The following is an 18,642-nucleotide window of genomic DNA, read 5'->3' as shown; positions in this document are numbered from 1 at the left end:
CTGCAAGCTCTGCCTCCTGGGTTCGCACCATTTTCCTGCCTCAGCCTCCCAAATATCTAAGACTACAGGCACCTACCACCATGCCCGGCTAATTTTTTTGTATTTTTTTAGTAGAGACGGGGTTTCACCGTGTTATCCAGGATGGTTTCAATCTCCTGACCTCGTGAGCCGCCCACCTTGGCCTCTCAAAATGCTGGGATTGCCGGGCGCGGTGGCTCAAGCCTGTAATCCCAGCACTTTGGGAGGCCGAGACGGGCGGATCACGAGGTCAGGAGATCAAGACCATCCTGGCTAACACGGTGAAACCCCGTCTCTACTAAAAAATACAAAAAACTAGCCAGGCGAGTTGGCGGGCGCCTGTAGTCCCAGCTACTCAGGAGGCTGAGGCAGGAGAATGGCATGAACCCGGGAGGCGGAGCTTGCAGTGAGCTGAGATCCGGCCACTGCACTCCAGCCTGGGTGACAGAGCGAGACTCCATCTCAAAAAAAAAAAAAAAAAAAAAAGCTGGGATTACAGGCGTGAGCCACCGCGCCCAGCCTTGTTTTCCATTTAAGTTGAGATTTTCCTGGTTCACTTATGCCAAGTAATTTTGGATTTTGTCCTAAAGTCCAGGGTTTTATTCTTTTTAGAGATGGGGTCTCTCTCTGTCACCCAGGCTGGAGAGCAGTGGTGCGATCGTAATTCATTGCAGCTTCGAGCTCCTGGGCTCCAGTGACCCTCCCGCCTCAGCTTCCCGAGTGGCTGGAACCACAGCGCCTGGCTCTTTGACGAATAAACGCTCCTTGGTTTGCTGTTTGCCTTTGGTTAAAATCCAAAGAACTGAAAGAGTTGTTTCTGACTTTTGTTAAGATTTACCGGTACATTCTGGGGAGAGGGTTTGTTGACCTCCTCACCCCTCTACTCTAGAAATCTCTACTATATTTTATTATGAAATTCAATCTTCCATCCATTATACATACTGGACGCCTGCCTCCTGCAGGGCTGGCTCTGCCTCAACCACTGGGACCCAGGGTGAACAAATAGGCCACCTTCTCCCACAGTGCCTGTGTAATCACCAAGCCAATGTCCTGAGTTACTTCCAATAGTGAAAAGTGCAGGGATTAATATGGAACTGTCACTGAGCACCTGCCCTGTGCCACATACTGGTCCAAGCACCTGCAGGAAGCATCTTACCCTCAAGGTGGCCCCAGGAGTTAGCTATGTCCATCCCACAGGCAGGGACACTGAGGAACAGGGAGCCTCAGCCGCTGCCCCCCCGGACTCCACCTGCCGCATTAGGTGCCGCCGGCATAGCAGGCCTTCATCAAATATTAGTCAGCACTTCTGTTTTCTTCTGCAGATGGAGACACCAGCTAAAAGGCACCAGCCAGAGGGCTGGACAGCAGCTGCCACCCGGGATGAAGATGGGCAGAGCTGGACCACTGGGGCCGTGGTCCGAACACACCACTCTCCCTCCAGGGGCCGACGAAGGAGCTCGGGGGGTCCAACCCTGGCTCTGGCTTTGGCAGAACTCTCACCTCACCCCCAGACACCTGTGGGAGGAGCACAGTGCAGGTGGCGACGGCTCCCACGGGCCGAGCAAGGCTGTGAGCCTCCGAGCTAGGGGCCTCTCCCATCTAGTCCTCCCCACACACTGGTTGACAAGGTGCCTCCATCATCCCGTCCACAAGGAAGGAGACAGTGGCTACAGAGTAGCAGGCAGCCCTTATGAGGAGGACTGGACGCCTTTCCCTCCTGCCCTGCGGGAAGCCTGTGGCCGTCCTCCCCAGCTGACTGTCCCCGTCAATCTCATCCCTGCCAATGATCACATCCCGGCAGCAACTGAGGCTGGACCAGCCTCCTGTAGCCTGTGTACAAGGCATCTTCCGTCCGCCTAGTTTTTCTGTACCCATTTCCTGCAGCTGGGGAGGCTCAGGTGCAGTGTCTCTCCCTCCTCCTGCTTCCTGAACCAGCGCCCATCTGTGAAGACCTGGGACCTCCCCAAAGCCCCCAGACACACCAAGGGCACCAACGAACCCCTCAGAGCCAGGGGAGAGGAGAGCTGGCGTTTCCTGAGCTCACCCTTCCTGGTGGCACGGGTCCCCTCTGTCTGCAGCCACTGTCATGGGAAAAGCCAGGCTCAGCCACTGGCAAGAGCAGGCAGCCTGAGAGAGGTGGACGTGGGTCCAAGCCCAGGCCACGCGGCTCCCAGCAAGAGCCACGGCCAGCGGCCAGTCGGCAGGTCCTCCGCCTGACAAGGGTGTGGGCCAGCCTTGTCAGCCGCCTCGTCTGCCGCCTCCACTGCACCTCAGGGGAGACAAGATCCAGGGGGCAGCCCCTGAGGGCATCCCGCGGGTCCTCACAGAGGCTGGGGATCCCAACGGGCCCGGCAGCGGTCTCCCACCTTGGCCAGGATGCCCCGGGACCACCATGCAGCGTCTCTGAGGCTTACTGTGCAGAGGGGCTCTGAGCCCCCACTGGCCCGGCTTATTAAATGCAGTTTTCACCTTTTCCCTTTAAAGGAAAATGAAAATCCCTCCTTTCCGACTCTGTGACTGATGTTGGTTGGTTGAGAATGAGGTGAGCTGGGTCAGGCCGGCCTAGAGGGAAGCGGGAGACCCGAGAAGGCCTTGCTGTCCGGCGTGATTGGCAGATGGCCCCATGGCTGCTTCAGGGTGGGCTTGGGCCACAGACACCTCACCAGGGTCTCCCGTCCCTGGGCATCCGAATCTGGGTCCAAGCAAGCCACAAAGGCCATGCCAGCCGAGCCCAACGCAGGCCACCCCAACAGTCCCTGCCCGGCGCTGCACCCTCCCCACCCCTTCCCAGGTGCTGATCCCCAGTACTCACCCTGCACCCCAAACCCCGTCTCAGTGTCTGCCCCTGAGGACTGGCCTGGTACAGGTCTAACAGGACAGAGCCCCTGTCAGGAGGTGACCACAATGCGGCCGACTGAGTACCTTGCTCCCTGCAGGGTCCCAGACCTGGCCTGGCACAGGCTGACCCCAGCGCACAGCTAGCCTTGCCCTCGGCTAGAGACAGGCCGTAGCCTGTGACCCTGCCTGGTGTCCCTGCCCAGCATAGGCCTGCCCCCAGTGAGACAAGGTGTTGGCGTCCGGAGCTGGCCGTGGGAGGCTCTGCTGGCCAGAGCTGCAGGGTCAGTGTGAATGGAGCCCCATCTAATCCAACAGCACCAAACGGCTCCCCACTAACTGCCAATGATTGGCTCTTGAAGATAGAACAGCAGGTCTCCCAGCCCCCATTCAAGGGAGTTGCAACTCCAACCTGAGAGAGGGGCGTCCTGAGTGTCCCCCTAGTCTCACAGCCCCTCGGCAGCCCTGGCCCTCTTCTGCGATGGTCGAGGTGCCTCCATCCTTAGGGTGGGCACAGCTCTGTGTCGGGGATGGGAGTTCTGTGGCTTCTTGAAGGCCAGAGGGGTGGGTCTCAGGACCCCAAGCAAAGCGGTGAGTTAGCACTCTGCCTGGCCCCTTTCCCTTCACTGCCCCCTGACAGCTGCCCAGGCCTGAGCCAGCCTGGGGAGGCCACAGGGAGGAACAGAGCCTCAGTCCCACGGGGAGCAGATGCTGTCCGGGCAGAACCTGGCTCCAGCCTCCCCAAACCCACCACTACCACAGCTCCTTCAGGCCCCGAGGCCTTCACACACGCTGGCCCTACCGCCCGGAGCCCCTCGCTGCTCTAGTGCTCACACTGCATTTACTCAGCCTTAGTTCCTGAGCTGCCACGGGCAAGGGTGGGGCCCCCTGGCTACCCCATCTCTGCCCTCAGGTACTGTGCCCGGTCTAGACAAGGCCAAAAGCAGCCCCCAGCCTGACCAGGAGAGGTCTCCGGACCCCTGTGAGGGCCCTAAGCCAGCCCCCTTCTCCAGGGAACTCCTCAAGGCCCAGCCCTCTGTACTCAGGGCCCCCATGGGATGGGTCAGCCACAGGAGATCTGACTCGGCGGTCCCACTCCCTTTGCCCACACTGGGGCAGTGCTGCTCCGAGAGTCCTGGCCAGGACCCCAAGGTTTGGCATCAGCCCTCACCCCACCCAGCTGTACCCCGGCTCAGGTAACCACCATGCCCTGGGTTCAGCAGGGGCAGATCACAGCTTCAGAGATGGGGTGTCTGCTTCCCAGGCCCCATCCCCACTTCCTGGGCTTTAAGTGTCTCCCAGCCCCTGCCCACGCCGATGCACTGTCTTGACCCCGAAGGCGCAGTCAGTTTGAGGCCTATGTGAGGGGCTGTCTGGGGAAGCACCCGTGGCCCACACGGATGCAGGAGGCTGTGGTGGGCGAGCCCTGGGCTGTGGGTCCTTGGGCCGGCAGTGCAAGCCTCCAGAGACAAGCCCAGGTCTTGCCAGAAACTTCCACCCTCCCAGTGTCAACCCGACTGACCCATCTGTCTCATAAGTGACCCCTCAGGGCTGCACACCTCTCCCATTGCAGGTCCTGGCACTGCTCCCCAGCACAGAGCTCCCCATCCCAGGTGGGGCTCGGGCGGTTCCCTGCCCTCCTTCCGCAGCCTTCCGCAGACCTCAGCTGAAACCTGAACCCCCCTCCCCTCCCACGCCCCGCAGCCTCTGCAGTGCTCCCCGCGGGAAGGCCGTTCTCCCTGGTTCACCGTTCCCTGCGCTTGGCTTGGCCATGAGCACATAGTAGGTGCTTAACACACTCGTGCAATGAACACACACAGCGGCGCAGGGCCCAGGACAGCGCCTTCCCCACGTGCTCGGGGACACAAGGGCGTCCCTCCAAGTCTTGCTCAGGGGCCTCCCAGGGTCCCTGCCCAGCTCTGGGTCCTCACTGAGCACCTGGCGAGGGCAGAGTCCAACATCCGTTGGCCTCAATCTCCGGAACACAAGCACACGGCCGTCTCAGCCAGCAACGAGAGCCACGAAACAAATCCACCCAGGCTGACTCCCGAAGCCGTCGGACTGCGCCGCCCCACGGACCTCCCGGACCCTCTCTGCCACGGGGAAGACACCGCCCAGCCAGGACCAGGTGTGTAAAGAAACGGGACTTCCGAAGGGGCAGGCCGACTTCCCCTGCGGGGCCGAGGGAGGTGTGGGGAGGATTCAGCTGGGCCGGGCGGGGGTTGGGGGGGGCAGAGGGGGGACGGACGCCTTTCTACCTGGGAAGGGAAAGCGCGCCCCCTCCTGATTGACAGTTGACAGCAGGGCATGGCGGACCGTCCCCAGGGCCCTGCCAGGAACGCTCTGGGTTCCCCAAACATGGGGTCTCTGAGCAGCGGGGCCCAGCCTCTGCCTCCAGCGACTGGAGACTCACCTCACCCACCCAAATCCGCCGCGCTCTCCGTCTGGGCCCCGCCTCCCACTGCCCCTCCATCCGCACACCCTTTCACCGCCCCCTGCGGGCAGCAGGCGCGGCCTGCGGCTGGGGAACCGGGGTGCAGGTTCCGGAGCTGCCAGAGTTGCGAGGCGGGCTCGGGAGGGATCCAGGTTCCTCTGGCTGCGAAGTCCCTGGAGGCCGGGCCGGGGAGCTCCGCGCACACAGCACTTTTTGGCCCGCCCGGCGCCCCCGTTGCCTCCACAAGGGGCTGAAGAGGACGGGGCGGGCTGGACCAGGCTGGGCTCCGAGACGGGTCCGAGACGGGTCGGAGACGGGGGCCTGGGCCCGGGAGAGGGGCGGGGGCCGGACTCCTGGACCCGGAGTCTTTTGACCCCTGCAGACCCAGGCCCAGCCGGGCCGCCTTAAGAGAACGAACGCCACGGTGCTGGGCTCAGCTCACGCCAGACGGCAAGAGTCGCACCGAGGAGGAAGTTGAGGGCCGGGCCCGAGCGGGGCCCGGGAAGGGGGCGGGGCCGAGCGGGGCCCGGGAGGGGGCGGGGCCGAGCGGGGCCCGGGGAGGGGGCGGGGCCGAGCGGGGCCCGGGAGGGGGCGGGGCCGAGCGGGGGCCGGGCCGGGTGGCGCCCAGGAGGGGGCGGGGCTTCTCCGGGACGCGGGGACGGGGCGGGGCCGAGTGGGACCCGGGGAGGAGCCGGTGCGCCCGCCCTCCGTGACGCGCCGCGGCCCCACCTCATATAAGTGGGCGCGTCCGCGCGTGCGCACCCCGCGCGCGCGCGCGTCTCTGTCGTGGCGCGGTGTCTCGCGGTCTCCTCTGCAAATGGGCTCCGTGGCTTAGCGTCCCCGTCCCCGCCACCCGTGATCGTGCGCCGAGGCCCGCGAGGGGTTGCCGCCCAGGTGAGGGGCGCGGCGCGCGGGTGGGACGAGCAGGCCGGAGGAGCTGGGGGCGCTGGGCAGGGCCGGGGCTCCTCTCCTCTCCCCCTAGCAAGCGCTGGGCGCGGGATCCCGGGCGGGCTCTTCCCGGGTCGGGCGGGTTGGGACGGCGCCTACCAGGTTCCTGGCGTCCGGGCCGGTGCCCTGCGCACAAAGCGCCTTTGTTCCACCCGCTCGGCCGGTTCGGGCTGGTTGGAGCCGCCCGCGCCCCGCGCAGCGAAGGCGGTCCCGGGAGCTGGGGAGCCCCGCCTCGGTAAAGAACCCAGCGTGGCGGCTCCACCCGCTGGGGAGCGCCCTTCCTGAGGGAATCCCGCTGATCCGAGGGGCTCCCCGACCCCCATGCGCAGGTCCCACCAGCCAGCAAGCCAGAGCATGGCGGCCATCCCCTCCAGCGGCTCGCTCGTGGCCACCCACGACTACTACCGGCGTGAGTAGCCTCTGCCCCCCACCCACGTAGATGCTCTGTTAGCGCCAGTGCCGCCCCCGTGCAGCCTGCGGAACCAGCGCTCGGCCTGAAGGCCGGTGGGCTGGGGGGGGCTCTGTGCCCCGCGTTGCTGACGGGACCTCTCCTCTCCAGGCCGCCTGGGTTCCACTTCCAGCAACAGCTCCTGCGGCAGTACCGAGTGCCCCGGGGAAGCCATTCCCCACCCCCCAGGTGAGTGCAGGACCGCCCCTCTCTCCCTCCGCCCCTGCCCCCAGGAGCTGGCAGCATCAAGACCCCACTTTGCTTCTCTCAGGTCTCCCCAAGGCTGACCCGGGTCACTGGTGGGCCAGCTTCTTTTTCGGGAAGTCCACCCTCCCGTTCATGGCCACGGTGTTGGAGTCCGCAGAGCACCCGGAACCCCCCCAGGCCTCCAGCAGCATGACCACCGGTGGCCTGGCTCGGGACGCCCCGAGGAAGCGGCCCGGCGGTCAGTCCAGCACAGCCAGCGCTGGACCCCCGTCCTGACCTGAGCGGTTACCACCAGCCCGAGGCCTGCGGAGGCGCCAGTCCACCAGAGCCCCTCCCCGCTCCCCGCCCCCCGACCCCTCCCCACCTCACACTCCCCACCCTGTAGACCAGGCGGCTGCAGCAAGCAGACCTTCGCATCAACACAGCAGACACCAAAAAGGAGTTAGGGCCCCGCTCTCTACCGCCCGGCCCTGGCACTCGCTAGCTTTCCTGACATCGGGAACTGTGCACCTGGCACCAAGCGGAAAATAAACTCCAAGCAGCCGGTACCCCGATGGTGTGTTCCTGAACTGTGCGGCCCGAGGTTCCGTGTGAGTGTGAGAAATGGCTGAATCCCTCCTGACCTCACTCCCTGATGGCCCTGCTCCCAGGCCTTCCTGGGCCTCCTCACTCTGTGAGGTCGCTGCTGGGACTGAGAAGGACGGGATTCGCCACTGCTTCCGGGGACCCTTGGACAAGCGGGCTCCAGGGCAGCCACTGAGGTGGGCCCCTGTGTCACCTTCAGCGGGGGGAAGGGAGCAGGGAGGGCTGGTCCTCTGAGGGAGCTGCGGGGGGGAGTAGCCTCTGGCTGTGAGCTGGAAAACCCTCACTCTAGAGGGACCTGCTGGTGGGGTTTGGGCAGCCTCAGGGCTGTCTCCCAAGGGCCTCCCACAGGGGTGTTGCCCCAAGACAGGCTGAGGGGTAGCAGCTGCAGGCACCCTGGAGGGGTCTTCCTGTCGCAGGTAGCCCAGCTTAAAGGTCAAGGGCGCAGGAACTGGGAGGATGGCTGCGTCTTTCTGGCCTAGTACAGGCATGGAGTGCTGGAGCCCAGGAGTGCTGCAGTCCAGCAGGGGTGGGGGTCCACACACAGGAGCGCGTGGGCTGTGAGCTCAGTAGACTCCTCCATAACCAAGGTGGGTGGTGTCACTGCACCTCCAGGGACCCACAGGGATTGACTCAGTTCTGTTGAGAGGCAGCTTAGTGAGCAGGTGGGAGTCAGTCAAATAGCTGGTGTGTGGCCAGGGAGATGATGAGGGGAGGGGCCGCCGTGGGGTGGGGAAGGGTAGGGCTCAGGAGGGGAAAGACCTCTCTGAGAAGGGGTGGGATTCAGGGGGGAAGGGGAGGGGCTCTGTGGGGAGAGGTGGGGACCAGTGGGTGCTCCCTGCCTGGTACCCTGCTTCACTGCACTATAAATAGCTGCACCAGTTGGTGGGAAGCTGGTGGGAAGGCATCTGGCTTATAGCCTCTGATGGCTCAGCCTTTGTCCTGTCTGCAGGGTGGGGGCAGCCTCACCCAGCCATCCAAGCCAGTGGTCAGTGTGAGGCTGGGTGGGGAGCCTCTGATGGACCCGGGAGTGGGAGGCTGCTCCCAATGGCAGTTGAGCTCCCTGCAGTCTTTTGTTTTGCAGTGTCCAGGTGAAGCCCACAGAGATCCTCTCCATGCACACACAGCTGTGAGGGTAGCAGGAGGAGTTGGTGTTGAAGAGAGAGCCCAGCCACGCTCAGGTCATGTGGCCTGGGGGGGCTCTGCCCTTGGCTGAGCTGGAGGACTTGGGGTCAGAACCAAGGGTGGGTCCACCCTGCTTAGTTAGAAAGAAGCTGTGCCTGGTTTTTGGAGTTAGCGGGGCAGGGGCACTGCCCAGGAGCTGGTGTCTTGGAAGGGGCAGCTGGGAGGAGGGAGCAGTCAAGCCCCAGGCTGCCCAGGGCATCGTCCCCTGCCTCAGGTCAGGGGGCCCCTTGGCTGGAGGACCTCACGACCCTGGGAGTGTCCATGGCCTGCTCCTGGGAGCTGCATCCTCATCAGATTCTCTGTAGGGGGAGAAGTCATATCTTTTCCTCACCCATCACAAGCTTCATGGCTGAGACCTGTTAGAAACAAAATGCTTCCTCAGTGCCACAAAGAAATAGCACTTGAACATTAATTTTCTCAGCAAGGCCATTTTTACTTCTATAGAAGGGTGCAACTCGCGGATGGAGCAATGGCGAGAGCACACCTAGACAAGGGAGGGGAAGGGGTTCTTATTCCTGACGCAGATATCCTATATTGCTGTGTCGTTCCCTTATTGGGTGGGGTTGGACCGCACACTCTAAGCTAATTCTGATTGGCTATTTTAAAGAGAGCAGGGGTGTGAGCCAGAGTGGTGGGGTGAGTAGTTTGGTAGGAAGGACAGTTAGGAACAGTTAGCTAAAGATGACTTAGGTCAGAGCAGGTGACCAGGGGTGACTCAGGTCAAAGCAGGTGACCAAGGGCCAGGTGTGGTGGCTCACGCCTGTAATCCCAGCACTTTGGGAGGATCACAAGGTCAGGAGATCGAGACCATCTTGGTGAACACAGTGAAACCCCGTCTCTACTAAAAATACAAAAAATTAGTCGGGCGTGGTGGCGGGCGCCTGTAGTCCCAGCTACTCGGGAGGCTGAGGCAGGAGAATGGCCTGAACCCAGGAGGCGGAGCTTGCAGTGAGCCGAGATCACGCCACGGCACTCCAGCCTGGGCGACAGAGTGACACTCCATCTCAAAAAAAAAAAAGGTGACCAGGATGGGTCAGGACGAAGCAGGTGACCAGGGGAACAGATGTGAACTATTGATTAAAACTGGTGGAAAAGGTTGTTTACTGAAACCACGTGGAAGTTAAACTTTAAAATGGAGAATAAAGAACTGCACATACTGACACGCTAATTCCTCAAAGAGACATCTAGAACTTACTGTATCCAACAGACCCTTGAACAAAAGACAGATTAAGCTGGGGGCGGTGGCTCACACCTATATTCCCAACACTATGGGAGGCTGAGGCGGTTGGATCACTAGATGCAGGAACTTCAAGACCTGCCTGGTCATAGTGACCAACATGGCAAAACCCCGTTTCTACCAAACACAGAAAAAATTAGCCAGACATGGTGGTGCATGCCCATAGTCCCAGCTACTGGGGAGGTTGAAGTGGGAGGATCCCCTGAGCCTGGGAGGCAGAGGCTGCAGTGAGCCAAGATTGCGCTACTGCACTCCAGCCTGGGTGTCAGAGAGCAAGACTCTGTCTTTTTTTAAAAAAAAAAAGCATACAAATGTATTTAATACAAGTTCCATGTGATGTGGGCCCCTTCAAAACAAACACCAAAGAAATGGGGGTATTTCACAATGGAGCAGGAGTGAGCGGAGGACGGAAGGGTGTGACTCTGGACTCTGACATCCCTTTCCTCTGGTTAGGGGCGGGACACCACGTGACGGTCTGCAGGGTGAGAGTCCGGGGAGTGGCCTTCCTGGGTTTTATGGCCTGCCTCAGGGAAGAAGGGCAGGGAGGCGAGAATGGCCTCAACAGTGAAATATTTATCTTTTTCTTCCTCCCTAATCCCTCCAGAATTCAGAAACTTGTTAGCAGATTTACATAAGTTCAGTAAGAATCTGTTCTTGTAATAGGGCACAATTGAAAACATTGGTTATATTACCAAGGCTCTGACTGGAATGTCCTATTTTCAGCTATGACTAAAGGAGCTAGGGTTGACGGCATGGTCCAATAAATCCCCCTGGAAAAAAGCTGGCCTGGTACCTCACATACGTGGTTCCCTTACAGATGAGTAAGGCATGTCAATTCCTTGGCAGCTCCCAGAATCTTAAGATACTTTTCGGGACCTCAAGAAGAGAGGAATTCCCCTAAATGTGTACTTATTGCAGGCAAAGTCTGATGGCAAGTCTTGGCGATGGCTTCCTAGCCTCAAGAGGTTTTTAAAAGCCCAATCTCAGATTCCTTATAAAAAGTTCCAGTAGGCCAGGTGCGGAGGCTCATGCCTGCAATCCCAGCACTTTGGGAGGCCGAAGCGGGCGGATCACGAGGTCAGGAGATCGAGACCATCCTGGCTAACACGGTGAAACCCTGTTTCTACTAAAAATACAAAAAATTAGCTGGGCGTGGTGGCGGGCGCCTGTAGTCCCAGCTACTCGGGAAGCTGAGGCAGGAGAATGGTGTGAACCCGGGAGGCGAAGGTCACGCCACTACACTCCAGCCTGGGCAATAAGCAAAATTCCGTCTCAAAAAAAAAAAAAAAAAAAATTTGTTGACTGCAGAGAGAAAAATTATGTTTCAAAATAAAACTATCGTGCCCCCACTATTCGATTCTAGCCCAGTTCGCTGTCTGGAGGTTTTGTCGCCCACCTGTGATCCAGACCAGGTCCTGAACTTCAGTTTCCTCCAATATCCGCCTACAGCTCACCAAACCATTCTTTCCATTTTTTCTTCCACCATTCCTCATGGAGTCACTGAAAATTAAAGCTGCTCTTTTTCTGAAGCCCTGTAAGCTGAAGCTGCCCTACTTGCTACAGACTTCAGAGAAATCTGCCCAGCAACTCTCGTACAGATAGCTCTCATGCCCAGGCTGGGTCCCGAGGCAGGAGGATTGCTAGAGCCCAGGAGTTCGAGACTAGCCTGGGGAACATAGCAAGACCCTGAATCTACAGAAATAAATAAAGGAATAAAATTAGCCAGGTGTGGTGGTGCATTCCTGTAGTCCCAGCTGTTCAGGAGGCTGAGGCAGGAGGATCACTTGAGCCTGGGGATTCAGGGCTGCCATGAGCTGTGTTCACGCCACTGCACTCCAGCCTGGGTGACAGAGCAAGACCCTGTCTTCAAAAATAAAAACAAAAACAAAAAATGGTTTCTTAAATCTGGAAAGCAAACTATGAAAGAACCATAATGTTTCAGACAAAAGTCATTAAACAGTAACATCCTTGTCAGTTCATTCATCCCCATGTCATTAATTCTTGTTCTGGTTGATCTGGGACAGCACTTTTGTGGACCTGCCAGGCTCCTCCTTCGAGTTCTGGAAATTCTTACCCAGTCCGAGGGTATGATCTGAACCAGAAACCTGTGCTCAGAGCACCTGTCAGAATCCTTCCCACAAATCTCTTTGAAGAAGAAACAATTTGGGACTAGCTGATTGCAAAGCTTTCAGAAAAAATAAAAGTAAGATAATAACTGTGAATGACCAAAGACTTAAGATAACCATGACTCAGGGTCTGATGAGAGTTTATTATATTCACGACACAGTTGGCAAGGAAATGTGGTTATTTCTGTGGCGTACAGCATTTTAATGTAATAACCAAAATTACGACTGATAACATTGTACCAGATTTCTAGGAATAACATGTGAGATAGGACATATATCATAGGATAACATATCAGGTTTCTAGGAATTTCATAGAGTTTCTGCAACACTCATATCAAAAACAAACCCGTAAGTAGAACCTCCAGAAGACTTAGTGTCACTTACTATTTCACATGCTTTCCATCTAATGCAGCGCATCAAATAAGCCTGATCAGTTTGACATTTCCCTTTCACAAGGCAGAAGACAAATCCTTTTGAGAAATCCTAGTACCTTTCTAGAAACTCCCAAAATTATTTTTCAAGGCTCACTGCAGCCTTGAACTCCCAGGCTCAGGTGATCCTCCCATCCCAGCCTCCCAAGTAGCTGGGACTACAGGCTCACACCACCATGCCTGGCTACGTTTTTTATTTTTGTTTTTATACAGATGGGGTTTCACTTTGTTGACCAGGCTGATCTCAAACTCCTGGCTTCCAGTGATCCTCCCACTTCGGCCTCCCAAAGTGCTGGGATGACAGGGGTGAGCCACTGCACCTGGCCTAAAAATACTTAATTTAGAATTTGACTCTAGGGAGTTGTCAAAAATGTCAAAAGGTAAAAACACTTGATTAAATATGATCTTGGCTATCTAATCAAAGTGACAACGATTTTATTTTATTTTTATTTTTTTTATTTTATTTTATTTATTTATATTTTTGAGACGGAGTCTCGGCCTGTCACTTCCCAGGTTGGAGTGCAGGTCGGATCTCAGCTCACTGCAAGCCCTCCCGGTTCACGCCATTCTCCTGCCCCTCAGTCCTCCTCGGAGTATTACCTGCAGGCTCTCGCCCACCTCCGGGCTAGTTTTGTATTTTTTTTGGTAGAGAGACGGGTTTCCCACCGCGTTAGCTGGTGGGATGGTCTCGATCTCCTGACCTCGCGGATCCGCCCATCCGCCTCCCAAAGTGCTGGGATTACAGGTTTGAGCCATCAGCTACCGGCCAGGATAACGATTTTAAAAGGCAAATACAGTAGGTTCCATAGTTATGAGCCAAACTTAGCTGTTATAATGTTGAGAAGACAGTTTTCTCAAGTAACAAAAGACCTAATAAAAGACAACATGGACCGGGCACAGTGGCTCAAGCCTGTAATCCTAGCACTTTGGGAGGCCAAGACAGGTGGATCACCAGGTCAGATCGAGACCATCCCGGCTAACACGGTGAAACCCCGTCTCTACTAAAAAATACAAAAAACTAGCCGGGCGAGGTGGCGGGCACCTATAGTCCCAGCTACTCGGGAGGCTGAGGCAGGAGAACGGCGTGAACCCGGGAGGCGGAGCTTGCAGTGAGCTGAGATCCGGCCACTGCACTCCAGCCTGGTCGACAGAGCGAGACTCCGTCTCAAAAAAAAAAAAGACAACATGAAGCATAAGAAATTATCTTAAAATTATCTTAAAACACAAAATTGTTGTTTCAGAGCCCAGTTATTTAAAAGATAAAACTTTTCATAATACCAAATTCTGGTTTTGCATCAGTATACTATTAACACTGAAGCTAATTTTAAAGAGAACTTTATCAATAACTTCAGTCAATCTTGGCCAGCATTGACTACACAAGGTAAGATTCATTTTCAAAGATTCCTTTTACACAAACTTTTACCGCTTTTTTTTTTTAAACGTCTCCATCAGCTTTTCATTTTCCTCCTCCATCTTTATCGCATTCTGGAAGAACCAGTCATTCTGCTTTAGTAGAGAATTAACAGAGTGACTACGGTCAATAATTCATTGTACGTGTTAAATAACTAAGAGTAGAATTGGATTGTTTGTAACATAAAGAGAAGATGCCTGATTGAGCCGAGGGGACTGCATGTACCTTGATGTGATTATTACACAGCATACGGCTGGGTCGACATGACTCATGTACACCATAAATATATACACCTACTATGTACCCACAAAAATTAAATTTAAATAAAAAAAAAGAAATGGCCCAGACATTGAATATCTATTACTTAATTTAACTTAGAATAACTTTTATTTACTTATTTTTATTTTATTTTGAGACAGGGTCTCGCTCTGTTGCCCAGGCTGGAGTGCGGTGGTGCGATCACTGCAGCAGCCTCGACCTCCCAGGTTCAAGCCATCCTCTTGCCTTGGCCTCCAGAGTAGCTGGGACCACAGGCAGGTGCCACCACACCCAGCTAATTTTTTATTTTTATATTTTTTAAAGATGGGATATCTGGATCTCCTTATGTTGCCTAGGCTGGTCTCAAACTCCTGGGCTCAAGCAATCCTCCTGCCTTGACCTCCTAAAGTATAAAATAACTTTTAAGGCTGCAAATTACCAAAAAGATTTTGGAAACTATTTATAAGTAGACAGAATTTATAAAACAATTATTGTTTAAAAGTTCATTTATGGACCGGGCACAGTGGCTCACGCCTGTAATCCCAGCACTTTGGGAGGCCGAGACGGGCAGATCATGAGGTCAGGAGATCAGAGACCATCTGTGCTGCAGTGAAACCGGTCTCTACTAAAAAATACAAAAACTAGCCCGAGGCTGAGGTGGCCGAGGCGCCTGTAGTCCCCAGCTACTCGAGGAGGCTGAGGCAGGAGAATGGCATGAACTTCGGGGCGGAGGCTGCAGTGAGCTGAGATCCGGCCCTACCTCAGCCGGATGACAGAGACTCGGGCAAAAACTGAAGCGGTGGCTCAAGCCTGTAATCCCAACACTTTGGGAGGCCGAGGCAGGCGGATCAAGATCAGGAGATCAAGACCATCCTGGCTAACTGCAGTGAAACCCCGTCTCTATTAAATACAAAAACCTTGAGGCGAGTGGTGGCTGCCATAGTCCCAGCTACTCGGGGAGGCTGAGGCGGGAGGGTAAAGCGTGAACCGGGGAGGCGGAGCTTGCAGTGAGCTGAGATCCGGCCACTGCACCTCCAGCCTGGGCGACAGAGACTCCGTCTCAAAAAAAAAAAAAAAAAAAAAAAGTTCATTTTTATGGCGTGGTGGCTCAAGCCTGTAATCCCAGCACTGGGAGGCCGAGGCAGGCGTCATGAGGAGTGAGGAGATCAAGATACATCCTGGCTGAAACCCCATCTCTACTAAAAAATACAAAAACTAGCGAACCCAAGGTGGTGGGCACCTGTAGTGCAGCTACTCGGGAGAGCTGAGGCAGGAGAATGAGTGTAAACCAGGAGGCAGAGCTTACAGTGAGCTGAGAATCGGCCACTGCACTCCAGCCGGGCAACAGAGGCAGAGACTCCATCTCAGGAGAAGTTCATTGCTCTCCGGGCATGGTGGCTCATGCCTGTGATCCCAACACTTTGGAGTCAGAGATAGGAGGCTCACTTGAGCCCAGGAGTTGGAGGCTGCAGTGAGCTGCGACCAAACCACTGCACTTGAGCCTGGGCAATGGTGTCTCTAAAAAGTAAAAATAAAAAATTTTAATTTAGGCTGGGTGTGGTGGCTCACACCTGTAATCCCAGCACTTTGGGAGGCCAAGGCGGGTGGATCACCTGAGGTCAAGAGTTGGAGACCAGCCTGGTCAACATGGCAAAATGTTGTCTCTACTAAAAACATAAAAATTAGCTGGACGTGGTGACAGGCGCCTATAATCCCAGTTACTCAGGAGGCTGAGGCAGGAGAATCGCTGGAACCCAGCAGGTGGAGGTTGCAGTGAGCCAAGATCACGCCACTGCACTCCAGCCTAGGCCAGAGAGCAAGACTCCTTCTCAAACAAAAAAGTATTTAGAAATGTATTTATAAACTCTTATACCACTTATATTCACCTAATTCACTTGTTCTTAACAATTATGGTTGAACTGCTCATGAAGATTTCATGAAACATTAAACAAAACTGGCCATCATCGTGAGTTATTTTCCTTAGTGACCACAAATATCAAAAACATCACAGAAGCAAAGAAACTAGGGCCGGACGCAGTGGCTCACGCCTGTAATCCCAGAACTTTGGGAGGCCAAAGCGGGCGGATCACGAGGTCAGGAGATCGAGACCATCCTGGCTAACACAGTGAAACCCATCTCTACTAAAAATACAAAAAATTAGCGGATGTGGTGGCGGAGCCTGTAGTCCCAGCTACCCGGGAGGTTGAGGCAGGAGAATGGTGTGAACCCGGGAGGCCGAGCTTGCAGTGAGCCGAGATAGTGCCACTGCACTCCAGCCTAGGGAACAAAGCAAGACTCCAACTCAAAAAAAAAGAAACTAAAAAGAAAAGCATGGTATTCTCGCTCCTCTTTCCCCTCTGCTCCTCCCCGCACCCGCCTCCTCCCACAGCTGACCTGCATTAGCAATTCATTTTTACTGTGTATTCTGCTCTTAGTTTGGGTTTATAGTTTTATGATCTTAAAGACTGAGTGGTGGTAACATAAACTTGTTTTACTACTAAGCCCAGACCAAAACAAATTATACCTGCATTGTATTTAATGCTGGCAATTCTGAAGCCATTCCTTTTTTTAAATTTTACCAACATTCTTAAAACTAGTTTTATTTACCAAAGATTATCCCAGATCACAAACACTTATTTTAAAAATTTGGCGCCGGGCATGGTGGCTCACGCCTGTAATCCCAGCACTTTGCGAGGCCAAGGCGGGCGGATCACGAGGTCAGGAGATCGAGACCATCCTGGCTAATACGGTGAAACCCCGTCTCTACTAAAAAATACAAAAAAATTAGCCAGGCATGGTGGTGCGGGTGCCTGTAGTCCCAGCTACTGGGAAGCTGAGGCAGGAGAATGGCATGAACCTGGGAGGCGGAGCTTGCAGTGAGCAGAGATCAGGCCACTGCACTCCAGCCTGGGTGACAAAGCGAGACTCCGTCTCAAAAAAAAAAAAAAAATTTGGCTTAGTTTCTATATTTCTCAGATTTTAGGAATATTTTGTTTACATAAGTACTTGTTTATCTGTAAGCCAAACTGAACATAACTTTTTAAAGATATTTTATAAATTAATTTGGTAATACCATCTGAGAAAATCACGAATACATAATATAAACACATATATACATAAAGAATACACAGATACAAAACAGATCTTACAGCTATTATTTTAGAATTTTTATTCTCAAGTCAGTAAAACATAGGTGTCTCTTCAATTTTTTTTTATTTTTTGAGACAGGGTCTCCAAGCTGGAGTTCAGTGGTGCAATCACAGCTCACTGCAGCCTCGACCTCCTGGGCTCAAGGGATCCTCCTGCCTCAGCCTCGTGAGTAGCTGGGACTACAGGTGAATGCCACCACGCCTGGCTAATTTTTTTTTTTTTGCGGGGGGTAGAGATGGGGTCTGTCTCTGCTGCCCAAGCTGGTCTTTCCTCATATTTCTCTCCAAGGTGTGTTTCTGGCCAAAATGAGACAAGTTAAGATTCCTCACTCAGATGGCTAAAGCTGTTTACTAATATTTGTGGAAAAGACTTCTAAGATTTTTTATTTGCCCAGTTTTCAATAAGTTTTCCCGAGGACAGTTGTCTCCCTGAAGTTTAATATTTTTCAAAAAAAAGATGATTCAGGTTTAGAAGAGATGGGAGTGAAAATTTACATCTCGAGAAGGTGGAGAAAAACCTGTGTTCTCAGAAGAAGTCAGGGACATGTTTTAAGGTCAGAATACATCCTTTTTTAGAGACTGAGTCTTGCTCACTATCACCAGGCTGGGGAGTGCAGTGGCCAGATCTCAGCTCACTGCAAGCTCCGCCTCCTGGGTTCCACGCCATTCTCCTGCCTCAGCCTCCCGAGTAGCTGGGACTACAGGCACCATACCTTGCCAGTTTTGTATTTTTATTAGAGACAGGGTTTCATTGTCAGCAGGATGGTCTCGATCTCCTGACCTCGTGATCCACCCGTCTCGGCCTCCCAAGTGCTGGGATTACAGGCTTGAGCCACGGCGCCCGGCCCAGAGGCCATCATGAGGAGGCCGTGGACTGAGTTTCGATTACGGAGAGCTCCAGGAGCCGCAGCCTAGCTCAGCCTTGCCAGCCTCAGGCAGTTGCTTCTTGGGAGCAGAGGCCCTGAAGTCATCCCGATGCCAGGGCCAGTAGTAAGGAGGGAGAAGGGATTCTGGTTGGGGGAACACAGTTGTCAGAACCCACACACAGGGAAGAGGACAGTGGCAGCGAAAGGGACTGGAGGGGCAGACAGGAGGCAGAGCTGGCTGCAAAAAGAAAGGAGGAAGGAGGAGTGAAAGCAGATGGAGAGAGGCTCAGAGGAGTGGCCGCCGGGGAGCTCCCATGGATGAGAAGGTCAGCAGGGGAGTGGGCGGAGCTGGCAGAGCCGGCACTGGGAGACTTCTGGGTTTCACCGTGTTAACCAGGATGGTCTCGATCTCCTGACCTCGTGATCCACCCGTCTCGGCCTCCCAAAGTGCTGGGATTACAGGCTTGAGCCACCGCGCCCGGCCCAGAGGCCATCCTTGAGGAGGCC

General features: G+C 55.1%; 1 protein-coding gene across 1 annotated transcript; it reads left to right on the top strand.

Moving 5' to 3' along the window:
* Positions 1-5,903: 5,903 nt before the first annotated feature.
* On the top strand, positions 5,904-7,444 carry PPDPF (pancreatic progenitor cell differentiation and proliferation factor). The gene is made up of 4 exons (XM_003904500.4): positions 5,904-6,181; positions 6,565-6,644; positions 6,795-6,872; positions 6,955-7,444. The coding sequence occupies exons 2-4, from the start codon at positions 6,590-6,592 to the stop codon at positions 7,164-7,166; spliced, it is 345 nt and encodes a 114-aa protein (XP_003904549.2). The 5' UTR covers positions 5,904-6,181; positions 6,565-6,589; the 3' UTR covers positions 7,167-7,444.
* The last annotated feature ends 11,198 nt before the right edge of the window (positions 7,445-18,642 follow it).

Source organism: Papio anubis, chromosome 16 (genome assembly GCF_008728515.1).
Source record: "Papio anubis isolate 15944 chromosome 16, Panubis1.0, whole genome shotgun sequence".
Taxonomy (NCBI): Eukaryota; Metazoa; Chordata; class Mammalia; order Primates; family Cercopithecidae; genus Papio; species Papio anubis.
The sequence above is the reverse complement of the archived record's forward strand: the minus strand, read 5'-3'. Positions and strand labels throughout refer to the sequence as shown.